This window comes from Ceratosolen solmsi, unplaced genomic scaffold (genome assembly GCF_000503995.2).
Source record: "Ceratosolen solmsi marchali unplaced genomic scaffold, CerSol_1.0 scaffold1, whole genome shotgun sequence".
NCBI lineage: Eukaryota > Metazoa > Arthropoda > Insecta > Hymenoptera > Agaonidae > Ceratosolen > Ceratosolen solmsi.
In genome coordinates, this window is record NW_011948415.1 from 9328675 (window position 1) to 9344694 (window position 16020).

General features: G+C 32.5%; 1 protein-coding gene and 1 long non-coding RNA gene across 2 annotated transcripts in view; one reads left to right on the forward strand and one right to left on the reverse strand.

Annotated features, from left to right (window-relative positions):
* Positions 1–6: 6 nt before the first annotated feature.
* mtd (TLD domain-containing protein mustard) overlaps positions 7–16020 on the reverse strand; it is a 113364-nt gene continuing 97350 nt past the window's right edge. Inside the window, exons 17-19 of the mRNA XM_011507868.1 lie at positions 3453–3734; positions 2295–2464; positions 7–236 (exon numbers count right to left, since the gene is read on the reverse strand). Of these exons, the coding sequence (XP_011506170.1) occupies positions 101–236; positions 2295–2464; positions 3453–3734 (588 nt within the window). The 3' untranslated portion in view covers positions 7–100. The remainder of the gene's footprint in view (positions 237–2294; positions 2465–3452; positions 3735–16020) is intronic.
* LOC105368759 (uncharacterized) lies at positions 8967–10164 on the forward strand. The gene is made up of 3 exons (XR_913115.1): positions 8967–9067; positions 9141–9249; positions 9845–10164. It is a non-coding gene; the product is annotated as an uncharacterized LOC105368759 (long non-coding RNA).

Here is a 16020-nt window from a genome sequence, read left to right on the forward strand (position 1 = left end):
CGCTCGAAAGAGCCGCCGGACGATTGGCGCCGGGGCTTCTTCAGGTCAGGTTGGGCTGCGGCGACGTCGCGGCCAGTGCCTGCTGGAACGTAGCCGTGTCCTATATGAAAGCCCAGCACTCCAGCGTCTTCACCACGAAGTCCTCGTGGGGCGCGAGAGGCTCGTTGCCGTATGTGCTGCACGACTGGGTTCGGCCCTGGTACAGATCGCCGTCCAGCCACAAGCCGAATTTGCCGCTGTGGGACAGAAAGGAAAATACATCATTGTGACTTTTAGCTATAAACAATGGGGTCCACTATTCCCTCCCCCATTCATAAGGGCTTTCTCCGTTCGTTCGACGGCCACTCGGGCTTATTCTTTTTTTTTCGACCAATTCAATTACTTAAATTATCCGGCAGCGGCCCAAGATCTCGTTAAGTTCTCGATCGCGTTGTCGCATATCGTCCTTTTGGCCTATCGATATGCAATCTTTAAAGGAGAAATTATTATTACTGATTGGCTAGCCTAACGTTTCATTTAAGAAAATGCAAACAACGCGTTTTTAAAGTTCGATGAAAATTCTTTCCTTCTCCGTGCCTCTCAACAATAGTTAATAATTGTTCGTCAAAAATAATGTTTACATACAAATTTTAACTTCCCATCACTAACCACTCAAACGACTCAAACGAATATGATTATTAATAAAAATATTAAGTAATATTAAATTAATGAGTATATATTACAACATACGTGGAATAGAATAAACATATGAAAGCATGATAACAATACCGGAATATTTAAAAAATATGCAACAAGCATACTCACACATTCTTTGTTAAAAATAAAAAGGATATAAAATAACAATTAAATAAAGAAAAAAATTAACAATTAATATATGTATATTAAAAAAAAAAAAAGTAGATATTGACTGACTAAACTACGTAAACATTGCACCCTGACGATATTCTGAAATAATATTCGACCTTTCAGTTATCGTACAAATTTTATTTCCATACATATCACTTATAAATTTATGCTTTTACAATTAATCTTCGGAAATATTTATTTTCATTAAGCTTATACTCTATTTTGAAGAAATACAATATGTAACAATTGACTGCTTGTTATCAAAAAAGAAAAAATTAAATATTTACTCAAAATTACTCGTTGAATGGACGATCATCTAGAATACAATGCACGTAGTAAATTAAAAAAAAAATTTAAGTAACAAAATGCAAACACAAATTCCTGATTCCTAATTGTTGCAAGAAGCATAAAGAGTAGAGGTAATAGCAAAGTACATTTACATTATTGACGATTCGTCTAATGATTCATTTATTATTCATGACTTATTAAAATATACTAAAGATGATGAATATTCTTCTTTGTACAAGCTGTTATTAAGGTTCTTATCTTATATGATTATTATTGTCATTCCACTTCAATTATTAAGTATTCATCGTTATTAGTCATTACTTCGCCGCATTTAAATTACAGTCAGGTAATTATAAAACTTTAATTGTACTATAAGATGCGAAAGTTTTAAAATTAATAATTGTAAAAGAGATTTTAAAGGAGTATTTGCATTAAAAATGTTGTTAAAAAAAATAATAATAATAATAATAATAAATCTTAGAAATCAATTTCATTGATATGTTATAGTTGTGACATTACAAGTCTTATGTGGCTTTTAACGCAATAGACTGTAAAGTTTTATTAAATAATTGTCATATATATTTGCCAAAAAATTCTAAATATTTAAGATAAAAGTCAATATAAAAGAGTATAAAAAAATAATGATTTAATATTAAAGTAATTTAAATAATTAAACAATTAAGTGAATGCTCAGTACATTATAGAGTAGGTAAAAAAATTATTTATGAATCTTGACTGAATTAATTATTTTCAAAATTCGACAATGCATTGTTACATCATGATGCAGTCACGATTTTATATTTTATTACAAATTTGACAAGTCTTTGTGACATAATACTACAAGCACTGATTGATTATAATGTAATTTATCAATTTTAATAAATTCAAATTTATTTAAAATAATTGTATTCTAAATAGACATTTAACAACAATTTAAAATTTTAAATTCAAATCTTGCATTTTAAATAACGATTAGACATTTCTAAGGTTTAATTGCACAAGGTATTTATAAACGTTTGAGTAAAATTATAATAATTAAATGCATTTCCTTTACATTGTATTGTTCTACTTTGTATTACTTAATACTTGTGTTTCCTCATACATAATTCATCGAGAATAATCTACGTAATTTTTATAATAATACGGTAAATCGAACTTACTCCCCAGCGCCAATAGCAAGGCTTTCATTATTTCCCTTAATAAAGTAAAGATTGTCGCCGGTCCAGTTGAAAGCTTGGAACCTCGGCGTGAACCTAAATAGCAGAGATTCTCCAGTACCATAGAAATGATCGCTAACTCGCAGCGAACACGAGGTTAAGGCTCCAAACACCTGTAATCATTAAATTAGCATTAATCATTTGCCCAAGGCATAAAAAAAACTAGAACAAAAATTAGCATAGACGAATGGTCGAGTATTTTATCGCAATTTACGAAGTGGCCAATCTATGCGTTTATTTTTTATAAACAATAAGTGCTAATATATTGCTAAGATTGTATATTTTCATTAACTCGGCAGATTAATGGAATTTTTTAGTTTACTTTATAATTGCTTTCGTTTAAATAGTTTTATCGTTTTTCGTTATAAAACTGACGATATTTGAAAATAATGTAATCAAGACAATAAAATCATATTATGTTACTTTAGCATTTTCAGATAATCAAATTGTTTTAAAATATTTTCAAATGCTTTCATAAATTGGAATACAGCCGGGATTATTAATATTTGTCTGTATTTTTAAAGATATTTTAATTAAAACTTATTATATATGTATAAATATATATTTATTTTTTTGTTTTCCTAGATGCATTTGCTTCTGTGTGTATACACATACACACCCGCGCGCGCACACACACACACACACACACACACACACATATATGTTTAATTAAAAGTAAATGCATTGTACACGAAAAGAAAACTATTAAAGTAGACGAAAAATAAATACACACGCTTTTGTAAAAATTTATCTCGTAGTCACGATGATCGTGAAAAAATAATAAGAATTTAAGTGAATTTGTAACATTTTAATGCCAAGAGTTGTCACGGCGTAATAATGTTATATTCATGTGTGGCGTCGAGGCAAAGCACTTAAAACTGTGTTTATTAATCAGAATGAAAATCCATTCTTATAGGAAATGGTTCGTCTTACGGTAGTTGTAAAAGAAAAAAGAAGAGAAAAAAAAGAAGCAGAATTTCTGAAAATATTCTTCAAATCGAGATTTCTTATTTTAGCGTCAACAAATCGTTAAATAGCCGACCTAAAAACTTTATTATTTATTAATTGCAGCGTCCAAGCGCGCGTATAACGAGTACTCACGTTGCCCTCCGTATCCTCGATGACCAGGAGAATAGGACTCTCGATTTTTGCCATCTTCCGGTACATACTATTGAGGCTGAAGCCGTGCTGACTCGTGCTGAAGACGAGTGTCCATAGGTAACCCTCGGCCCTTGCTGGTAGATGCCGGCACAATTGCTCCCTGTGCTCGTCGCTCAGTATCTCCGTTGTGCCCACGAGGTCCGGCACTATTATCTCCGTGTCCAAGGAAATGGCGCTATTAGCGTACAATGCTCGCCTAAGCTCCTCGCTCATGGACAGTACCTGCAAATGTCGGAAGGACTATACTTATTTATCGGAGCTAGCTAGGACGAACTCGTCTCACCCGTCCGTCATCCTTTACAATCACTCGTCGAGATTCGGGAGCTTTCCGCGGTCTCGCGTCGCCCGACCCTCCCTATAACACCCATTACGTCCGTCTATTCGGCCAAACAAACGCGAAATAATAATCATTATGAAAAGGACGGTCGGTAGAGCCGAGGACGAGATTAATTTTGAAATTCATAATAATATGACTCATCGACCCGTAGATAATTACATTTTTAGCAAGACGCAGTTGCCCGTTGGGAGTTAGTTTATTAATTACGATCCTTTCATTCATTATTTGCTCCAAGCTTAACACTCACCATTATATTATATTCCCAAATCTCGACAAGCGCTTTTCAAGGACATTAATTTTTACTGCTAAATTTTCTAAAGATTCGTTAAACATTTACGTTAGCTTACAATGAGTGAAGCACTATCTGCCTTGTATAATCAACTCTTCGCAACTAAAGAACAATTTCATTTATCTTTTACTTGACATAGGAAATTAATTGACGCAAGCCGAATTGTAAACGAACCATGAAAATATTACCATAAAAAAACAGCTAATTAATCCATCGCGACATATTTCCTCGGCTTGTGATTATTGCTGCAGAATCATTGCTATCGAGATCAATAATAAGCTTCAAATTGGACAGGCTATGCTGATTTAAACTAGGTTTTAGGCTCTTATGCTTTTCACTCATCGTAATGGCTAACCTACACGTTCGCGTTTTAGTGCATTTTAATTTATTTCTACAGGACATTGCTCAAGGGTTTCAGTGTTCACTAAGGAAATTTAATAAGTGATTGCTCTCCAAGTCACTAAATGGCGACTAATCTCTAAAAAAAACTAGGCACGACTAGATGATACATAAGTTGTTTGAACACTACGAGTGTTGTCTTGTGTTCTTGCATTGTATGTGGTTGCCGTGTTGTTAGTCATTGAAAAAGGATAAGATAACAACAACAACAACAACAACAAATAAAAAACAAACCATGTATAAAGAAGTAAAAAATATAATTATTGTATTATCATGTGTATTTCAGAATGAGTACTGAGCTCAGCACTAATCGCAGCCTTTTTTAATTCTCATTAGAGGTGATTGACATTAAGCGTACATAATTAACACATATAGAGTGCAATAGAGCGCGAATAATTTGTAAATATTTTTCCCTCCTTCACGAGTTCCAAATATAAAAGTAAATAAAAATTGAGTTAGACTTTTTGAATTCAAAACAAAATCATTAGCCGAACGGGAGGGGAAGCATGAATCGTTGGTTTGTCGCACACGTTGGCACATTGGCAGCCGTTCCATATGAAAAATAATGTTTCTTCGCGCAGTATAAAAAGTGCAGTGGGGACAAAATGTAAACACGACTTTGCCTTCTCCTCATCTTCCGATTATAGGAATTTTGTATATATATATATATATATATATATATAAACTAACAATGACGGCGCAATACTCTCGCGTTTAAAAATAAACCGCCTGCCTTACCATAATAAAAATACACGGGCGCGTGCTGTTGGACATACTTGGAGGAAATACAAGTGCAAGATATGGTGGGCGAGAGGCTACTTTATTTCGAGCTCGAGAGCTCGTTTTCAATGAATGGAGAATTTCTTTTCCTCCTTTTGCACGTATATGAACTTAATTATTCCTTGGAACATACAATCCATATGGTTTTTCACTTTTTGTTAAGAGACTAGGAACACTTGACATCGCATAAATATAAAATAACGGATCGTCAAAGACCTTTTCATTTTTCTCGTCTTTTTTTTTATTTTCCACGTCGTTTTACTTCTTTACCAAATCACAGGCGAGTTTTAACAAAGTCCACGCATTTCCACTTGTTCTAATTTCCCGTGAATTGTATTAAAACGCCCAAGGCTAATTAATTATATCAATTCTCCTTTTCATTCGTTTATTTTCTACTTTCTTTTCTTTTTCTTTCTTTTTTTTCTATCATATTCATTTGTAATAACAACGAATAAATGGATATTTTTCGAAAAGGTAAGATGTCAAGTAGGATAAAGACTTCGTTTACATAAATAAATCTACTCATCATCTGATAACGAATTTCTCTCATTGAACAACGATAAATTTCTCAAATATGTTCTAAATATTATAAACATTATTAATTACCTTTAGCAGTAAATTAAATTTCAAATGCGCTGTCAAAGTGAAGAATTATAGCGAATATTGAAACAGACAAATTTTGCAGCTTACGCGACGACAATCCGCTAAAAATTTGCAGATTATTAAGTCGACAATCAGCACTTTAAAATCTAACGCGATAATTCTTGCTTGATGCAAACTTTTACCACTTTGCAACTTTATCACCACCAAATTTCACTAAAAATTATATATATATATATATATATATGTAGAAGTCGATACGATGGTCGAATAAAATTTTTTATGCAAAATACCATGCAGTGCTGAAAAAATTTGCTAAATACGTATAACTTGCGCAAGCAGATAGATCTTAGAATTTAAGATTTCAGAATACTTTTTTAAGATAATTTTTGGTCTTAAATTATGTTAATACCACCTACCTCTTAACAATTTTAAAGTAATATTGCTTTCATTGCAAGTCACAACATTCTTACTTCGTAAAAAATATATAAATATATCATAAGATATTTCAACGACTGTTTACAATAACTCAACAAGTCAAAATAAAGTATTTCAGTATATTGAAATTTAAGGCTATTTAAACATGCCGATATAATAAAAAGAATTTTCAACATTTAAATAGATTGATCACTGTCAGTTTATTACAATACCTTATATTTTAGTGAAAGACATTATATGTTAGAAAAATATATTGTTTTAGTACGTAATAAAAGATAAAATGTACATCATGTATATATATATATATATATATATATATATATATATATATATATCAATTGTAATTATTATATAAGGAAAGTCTTTAAACTCGTGAGAAAAAAAAAAACTTGAAAAAGCGAGCATTTTGAAAGTTGGCATTGGCTCCATTTTAAAAAGAAAATTGATATATTTCATTTATAATAGAATTTGAAGCCCCCCCCCTCTCGTAATACGACATTATCGTAGAAGAAACTTTTATAAAAAACAATAATGACGAGGAAGACAGAACCATGTTAAGAAAAAAATCCATTATGATGATCGAAATCAATATCGAGAGCACCGGTATAACGCATTTTCACAACATACATGCAACTAAATTGGACTACTACCAGCAATCGATAACATCATCTCGGCCATATCTAAGAGAGAAAAGATGATTAGAGAGTAATATGTGGCTGCGATGGCGATCAAACCCTGAGAGTATAGTAATGCCACCAAATCGACCTTGACGCGCATTTTATAGCGCAGCCACTTCCGGTGTCATCGCCGTTGAGCGCATGTAATTAGCACGCAATTCACTGGTAAATTTGAGTGATAAATATGAGAAAAATGTGGGCACCGCTCTCTGTGTGTGTGTGTGTGTGTGTGTGTGTGTGTGTGAGATATGATATGATAGATAACGAAAGTGATCTGTAATTTCGTTTCTATGCCATTCGCCTAGGCGTACATTCTTCACGCAAACATATTTGACAGTTGGGAATTTCAATGTTGAAGCTTAATGACAAACGAGTAGAGTACTTATCGTACACTTGGAATCATGCAATACTTGAATAAACAGGCTCGCTTTGTCAATTTTATCCTTATTAATATAAAATTTCCATCGATGAAGCAATCTGATAATCATGTACTTCCTTAAAGTTTGTACGATTCTACGAATCCATATTGGCAAATAGCGTTTACGTTCAATCGCCGTTTATTATTGCCAGTAGCGATAATGTGATCGCAACAATCATTGGTCCTTTATCACAATACCACGGTCGAGGTGTGCATAAAACCACGCCGATAACAACTACCAGACATCCGAATAAAAATACGGGCATTATTGGCACTATCGGTCCCATCTTCGCCAATCCGTCTTTGCACAATGGACGAAAATACAATGAGGCTTTGCGAAATTGAGACGCAAGACGGATGCGTCACGCTCGTCGATAATGAAGGGATCGGTACACGGAGCTTAGCCATCCGACGGCCCGATTTACGAGTTAGTCTTTGACTAGACGAGTCAGGTACATCGATGACCAATCGATCGAGATTTTCTCGGTTGTCGAGGCCTCGTTATCCCAAACTCACGACCTAATCATTCATTAGTCACTCAACTTGCCATTTATCTAAGATTTTTAATTCAGTAGGTTGGCATTCGTTTTCTTACGCAATTATCTACGAGCATTAAATAGTGGAAAATATAATTCGTGCTATATAATCGAATACACTGGACCAGTGTAGAAGTGTGGGCGCTGCTAAACTACTCAAATGCATAACTGCATTGAGATTATTCGAATATGCATTGCCCTTGGGTGAATCTAATTTTTATAAAGTGGAAAATTCACTCTATTCAGTTTCCACGATCGTTGAATTCGCATTGAACGATCACGCGCGTGAAACAAAATCGGCAAATGATCGGATTTGGCGCGTTCGAGCCAGTGCCAAAAACAGAGAAACGATATGCAAAAGAAGAAAGAAAGAAAAAAGAAAAAGATCGTATATACGTATCGTTTCGAATCGTGGAAATCTCTCCGTTACTACCACCACCACCCCCTCCCCCTCCCGCCCCACTCCCTTGTCCGCAAATAGACGAGGCTAGAAATGGCGAATGAGCTCGTAATATCGGAAATCGGACAAGTGGATTAGTATTCGCCTCGGCGGCCTTCACGAAATGCTTCGGAGATGCGCCAAAAGCGAAGCATCGACGAGGCGCCGTTACGCCGGATCATCCGGATTATGCACCTAAGCGCGTAGGAGAAGTCCGTAGATTATGGAGTCCGTGTGTCTAGACGCTCGGACGCCTTGGGTGAATTATATCGTAAGAGCGTCTTCTCTCTCATTGTGCACACTACAAAGGCAAATATCGTTTGTTATTGACTGAGACAGGATCATGAACTAGTACCAGTTCACCACGCCTTTGTCACTTCGTTGTTCTGAGACTGTTTTTGCTTTGTTTTAACTCAGCGATTCTTGTAAATTTAATGTGAAGAAGGCAGAGGAGGAATAGGGCACAAACTATTTCTTATGTTTTCGACTTTTGTCGTTGTTGTTGTCGTTGTTGGTGTTGTTGTTGTCGTGCTTCCAAGTAAGATACCTTTAGAATTTGGCACCATTATTAATATTAATTAAATGCATCAATATTCATCGATAAAGTTAATACTTATTAGTTAGCCATACGGTTAATAAAAGGTAATTAATTGATCAATGGGTTTGTAATGCGGCTGGATGGCTTCGACATTTTTAACAATATCAAATATTTCAGATAATAATTTATGAAAATGACGATGAATTAATTATTCGTTGATATAGTTTCACGCCCTTGTAGTTCGATCTTTGAGCGGCGAGGAATCGATTTTCTTCTTATTTAGAAGGTAGGTGAATTACATAGTACATAGAATGTAGATTTGTTGGGACAAATCGCCTTATACTAATTGATGTCTATTTACGGCCGACGTACCTCGTTAATCGCATGGAATAGTCGTCAGAAATTACTATGCGAATAAACAGGAGTGGAGTTTCATTTGATTTGACGAATGTCGAATAACCTGGCCATATTGACTGGACGACGAATAAATAACACGGAGCCTTAGGGATTTGAATGGATGTTAAGAATTTTAATGCCAATTATTGCTGTTTTAAGGAACGTTAACTTATGATTTTCATTTTATTGGTAAATAGCTCGTCATTAAATCCTAATTTGCTGACAATATCCTTGTAATGTCTTATAACTTTTTAAAGCAATTATCAACGTTATTATGCACACGAGCGATTGACTATTCGTGAAAAATTCTAAATATTTTCTTAATCGTGATTAATTTTCACTCTCCTCTTTTCACGTAGAAAGCCATTGAAGCGCCTAATGACAGCTAATAGCGTATAAGGCTTAAACATCGTATGTATTTTGAATCGGAATTGACTTGAACTTGATAAAAATATTATGTATTTTTAGAAATAACGTTGTTGCAGGGCTACTTGGCCAAAAAGGATGACGAACACTTTTCTATATTTTCTTTGTATTGAAACTTTGTGTATTCCAACGATGACGCAGGACTGGGATTTATTTTTCTGATCATTATTGCCGCGGATGAAAGATACATTTGGTTAACTCGGGAGATAATTTTGCGTCTTCGCAGGTTGAGAAAAACAACGAGGGGATAAAGGTTTTGTTTATTTTTAGCGGCAGTAAGTCAAGTTTGGAGGCACGTGTTTCTCACTTGAAAATAGCCGAGCTGCTCATGCCAAGAATTCATTAAATCCCTGAAGCTACTCCTCTACAATTTTCAATTTACGAGCTGATTCGAATACTATGTAATATAAAATTACGAAATATTATCTCTATGCTTTAAATTAATTATTCGTTAAAAAAAAAAAAAAAAAAAAAAAAAAAAAAAAAAATAATAAAAATTAATAAAAAAAATAATAGCGAATGCAATACAAGATAAGACGAGTATCCGCAACAGAGGAGGAATATTCCTTTCTTCGTAAGATAATGCATGTTATTTATGAATCATAAATTCAATGTTTTTATTTGGATTCCCAACGAAACAGCACAAGATACTTGCAAATACATCAATAGTTTATAAGACCATTTGATTTTATATCATCTAGGCTTTTCGTTTCAATATCAGCACACAAAGTATTATACAGTCGCGGTCAAAGAGAAAAAACGAAAAACAATTTCGTGATACATTAACTAATTCGAATTACGATTTCGTCTAATATTTCCTAGTTAAATGATGCAAATTGGAAACAACGATGAAAATATAAGGATTTTGATCTTCGAAAAAAAAAACAAAAAAAAAAAAAATCACTTGTCTAATCATTATTATTATTGGATTCACAACAATCTTAATACATCGCATTAGATTCAATAATAATAATCAATTCAATAATAATATATTCTTCGAGCACGTAATTTGGCCGAAATGTAACGAAGACAAAACTACGTTCCACATTGGGACAGATCGTCAAGATTAAATCCAAATGCTTGTGGTGGCGATTTAATTAATCGTTTACATCGCCTTTTAAAATACACTTTAATACTCATTAATTTATATGCATTTTATTCAAGGATATCGATAAGGCATTATACTTTATATAAATATGTTACCGAGTTGGAATGGTCCTACATGTGTTTATTAACTGATTATTTATTATGGATACTACAAAGCCAAGTAAGTGAAGTTGGTAAAAATATTTAATTAGTAGCGATAATTTTCAAATATTATGAAAATTTTCTTCATGACAAATAATCACGACAATGCTATGTAATCATAAAATAATCTCAATACTTTTAATGCCAGATAAGTAGACTTTTAAAGTGATAGAAAAACTATTTGGATATAGTAAATTCGAAATGTCATAACAATTACATTGTAACAATTATCAAAGTTATATCTCTTTTATTTATTTTTTTTTTCTCTTGTTTTTCAATTCATTCTTATTACATTCGCGTTAAGCAGAATTATATGTAAGCAAATTTGGAATTTATTGTGAGATGAGCGATGAAGTGTGTTAAGTAAAGCAAGAGGATGTGTAACGAAGCGTGCAATCAATTGTTGTAACGAGCTGTTAACAACAGTCAATGTCCGCGACATCGCACATAAAAAGTTACGCCTCGCGAAATTCATAACTACAATTTATAAAAGTCATTCATCTCGTCTTTTTTTTTTTTGCATTTTTTTTCCATTGTTTTATTTATCTTTTCATTTTGGAAAATTTGGAAAATTACAGTCGGCACAGAGATTATAATTACTTTGAGTAAATCGCATTAGATATGTATAGTAATGTATTAAGCGATTACTAAATACGCCAATTTCCATTTTATTATAAATTATGAACAATTATTAAATTGAAGTGAATAAATAAATATAGGGCTTATAAGCGGAGTACCTGAATAATAATTAAAAAAAAATGTTCTCTTGTTTATTAATTCAAGCTGAAACTAATTGGGAATAATAAAGATAAGCTTTCCAATTAGGGCAATCGATATAAAAATATGTGATACAAGGCGAAAGGTCAAATGCTATGGTATTTTAACGCAAAAAAATAATTTACCTCCATGCTTAATAAAATGAAATTTGAACGAAGATGCGTCATAAATTTGAACGGAAACTGTCGACTTTTTAGCGACTCGCGATTAAGAGCGTATCGGTACTTTTTATCAAGAACTTTCAATCGTATATTTGAATGTATCTTTACGTAACTTTATGAGTTACTAAATGATTGATTGAGACGATAGGCTGTCTATGAATTTTCAAACCAATAATGCGATCAGGAACAATGCATCATGAACGAAAGAGAGAAAAAAAATGAAAAATAAAACTATAACGATAATGCTATGAAAGCAAGAATATAACATCTCGAAATTATAGTTAACCCACTAAAAACATTATCATTTATCATCGTTATTAATCAATGATCAACAGCCTATTAGATATCAACTAATTGTACTTTCAAGAGTATAATAAGACGCTTGAGCTTTTTTACCGATAATAACATTGACGAATGTTGAAAAACGTAGTTCAAAGTACTGGCTTCGGTAGTCGTCATTTTTTCCTTTATTCCTTTTATTAAGACCGAGAAGAGTCGTCCGCTAAATGCGATGCGCAAGGCGCAACTTAACGTTGCGATCAACGGACAAAAAGCCAATCAATGACAAACTCGAGACTCCTCCTCGTAGGCGAGATTTCGCGACGTTTCTCCGCTTCGTCGGAGCTGAAAAGTCCGAGGCGTTAAGCGAAAATGTGTGCTTGTCGAGGCGGGCACTAGGAAACTGAAGTCTGCGCCTCTCGAGCCTCCGACTATATTCGTCCAATGGCCTTACATTAAAAGACAAGGAAGAGGAATATGCTCGTCCATTGCAGGAGGGCAGAGGAAGACCTTTCCTTTTCTATCCACCTACGTGTAATGTTATAAAATGTCTTGTGAAACGGCCGTTTTACCCAAGATCAAGAAACTTTCGCGACCTCGTGGATGATGCCAGATCGTTTTCAGCACCTCGAATACGCTTCGCCGGCATTTTTCTCTTTTGCCTTATTTACCCTTCTCAAGCCATTCAACGGACAGTCGCGAGACTCTTTTATTTGCGATATTAAAGAGTTTCCAGATTTAGACATATGCCAATAGCCGCTTCACGTTTTATGGATTTTTTTCCACTCGTAATACACGCGAACGAGAATGCGGATATCAAGGGGCAGGAATAATCGGTCGAGCATAAGAAATTGACAAGTTTATTTCTGCTTATTTCTTACGATATCCCGTTTCATGTACAATGGCCTGTAAGTGTATCTCTATCCAGGACAATTTAAGTACAAGTTTTCGTTTATTGCATAAAAAAATGATGTGGCATTTTATGTATTTGTAAATGACTCGAAGATTGTGTAGGATTAAATTATCTGCGTTTTTTTTGTTTTTTTTGTTTTTTTTTGTTTTTTTTTTTTTTTTTTTTTTGTTTTGTTTCATACGATTCATTTATTGCCATACTCTTGTAAATATCTTTAGTAAAAGCATTACAAATTTACTTCATCCTGCTATTTCGCTCTCTCATTTAATAATAATTTTTTTTTTCCATAAAAATATTAAATTCCAGCATTATTACTGAGAGGATATACGGCTAAAAATAAAATAGCGTTTGAAGAATTTAATAACGTTATTGTCAAAAATATTACGAAAAATCATTGTGTATTTTAATAAAAAATATCCTTATATAGTCGGATGTTAATTGTAACAAAAATTGAAAATTTAATTTTAATTAGGCATTTCGTACTTACTTTAAAAAATAGCGACACATAGTTTTGATAAAATGATAATATTGTTATAAGTGTATTTTGATAAATTTAATTATTCAATATTAAAGAAAATTTGTTTTATCCAAGCCGCTCTATACAAATGACAAAGCGAAGATAAATTTATGCATAAACACATTGCTAATGAAAACTGAAGAAAGATTTTTTATAAATGAAAAAGTAGAGAATTTCTTATAGATGAAAGAATTTGAGCAAACACAGTTCAAAGAAACGCTAAAAGTCTTTTTGAACTCTTAAAATCTATTATTTATTTTTTTTTCGTGCTTTTAATGAAGAAGTTTTCATCATCGTAGCAACGGGGGCAATTCACTCTAATGACAACAATGTGTGCTTCTTAAGTAGTTCGTTCAGCCATCCATAATTACTTTTAATCTGGGAAAAATAAGCATTTAAAAAAGCAGGTACTTATAGAAAAAATGCAAAATTTATTAAATACTTAAATATCAACAATTGACAATGCTGCGAGTTAAAGTATCGCTACTTTAATTATTTAATGTTTAATGTCAATTAATGAACCCTTACATTATTTTTATTTTTTATTTGTATTTATCAATGCATTTAAAAAGGAATATCTTATAAAATGCAAGTCAATCGATAAGCTCTTTAAGTATATATATATATATATATATATATATATATATATATATATATTTAAATAATTTCGATTAATATGTTCGAATTAATATATATATATATATATAATTATTTAGCAAAATGTTTTTCTGTGTATATGTATCGTTAAATTACTGGCAAAATTTTTTGTCAAACCATTAAATAAATTAATTTAAATAAAAATATAATAATGACGCGTAGGTGTAATTTTAATTAAATTAGGATAGCAAAAGTAGTAAAAGCGTTCGTTACAAAAAGAAAAAAAAAAAAAAAAACGTGTTTACACAATTGCAGTAGAATAATACAAACTCGAACTCATTTCTTAGCATACAGCAGCAGCTTAACTATCACGCAAACCTCGAGAACAAAAAAGGAGAACGAGAGCATTTAAAAAGCTTCAAGGGGATCAGGAAAGGATTACAATGTAAATGCAGCGCACCCGAACAGCAATTTTGCCTCGCAAGTATATAAAACCATTTGCATTAACGAATAACTACCGTCACTCCAGCAACATTTCTAGTATAATATAAAAGAAGAAACATTCCTTCCTGATTGCAGGCAATTTATATGAATGATGAGTCGCATAAAATACTTTGCTGCAACAGGTAATAAACTACGCGTAGTACTTTAACTGCACCCTATAAGTTATCCTTCCAACATGGTAATTGAAACGAGTCCTTGATCCTTGAAATTTTGACGACATCTGAGGCTACGTATTTCAATAAACGCACTCTCTTCCAATCCTATTATTACCATTGCTTTGTATACTCTGATTAATTGTCTTTACAAAAATTAAATTACTATTACCTATTCATTATGCCAATGCTTTATTGCGTAGAAAGATTTCTCTTTTTAATCTATTATATATATTTTAATATAGACACTTTGTTTACTCGATGAAGCAACGCACATACATACATATAGAATAAATGTTAATAATAGTATTAAATAAAATAATGTTAGAAGTGAATAATAAGAATGCGTATGTAATCTTGCAATCGTTACGAAAATAAAAAGCAACTACAAATGTTCAAAATATTGACTTTCTCCTAATTGCCGAGCATTAAATGTTTCTTGTCAATAATTGTTGCTGCATATTTTATATTAACTAAAGATATATTTATTTGCTAAGATAACGCGGGTCAGCAGGTTCGTGATTCTGTATAGTATATGTGATTATTTATTTATAGAAAGACTCCCGGGTGGGATCTAAATTTATTGAAAAAAATTCCCACCCGTCCACGAAAATATATGGAATGACCAAATAACTAAAAATTATAAGTACATACAAATTTATGTAGCTTCAGCAACGATAGATGGTTATTTAATTGTTAAATCTTGTGAAAATTTTTCGTCCAACTGGCTGGATCGAATCATTAATTTACGTTAAAAAATTCCTATGTTTATTTATATTTCATGAATATATGTACCTCAATCGCTACATTTAGCATAAATAATATTATTCAATATTGTTTAACCATAAATAACTATTTTCACACATATGCACGTACGCACGCCCTTATTATGGGTTCGTCTTTAAACTCAAATTTATGATTACGTGGGTGCTTGAATGTGTTCACGCGCGCGCGTCTACTTTATAGTAATCTAACATTTTATAAACATTAATATGTAGATAAGATATATGTATATATATATATATATATATATATATATATATATATATATATATATAATAAAATATCTAGAGAGATAGAGAATGTG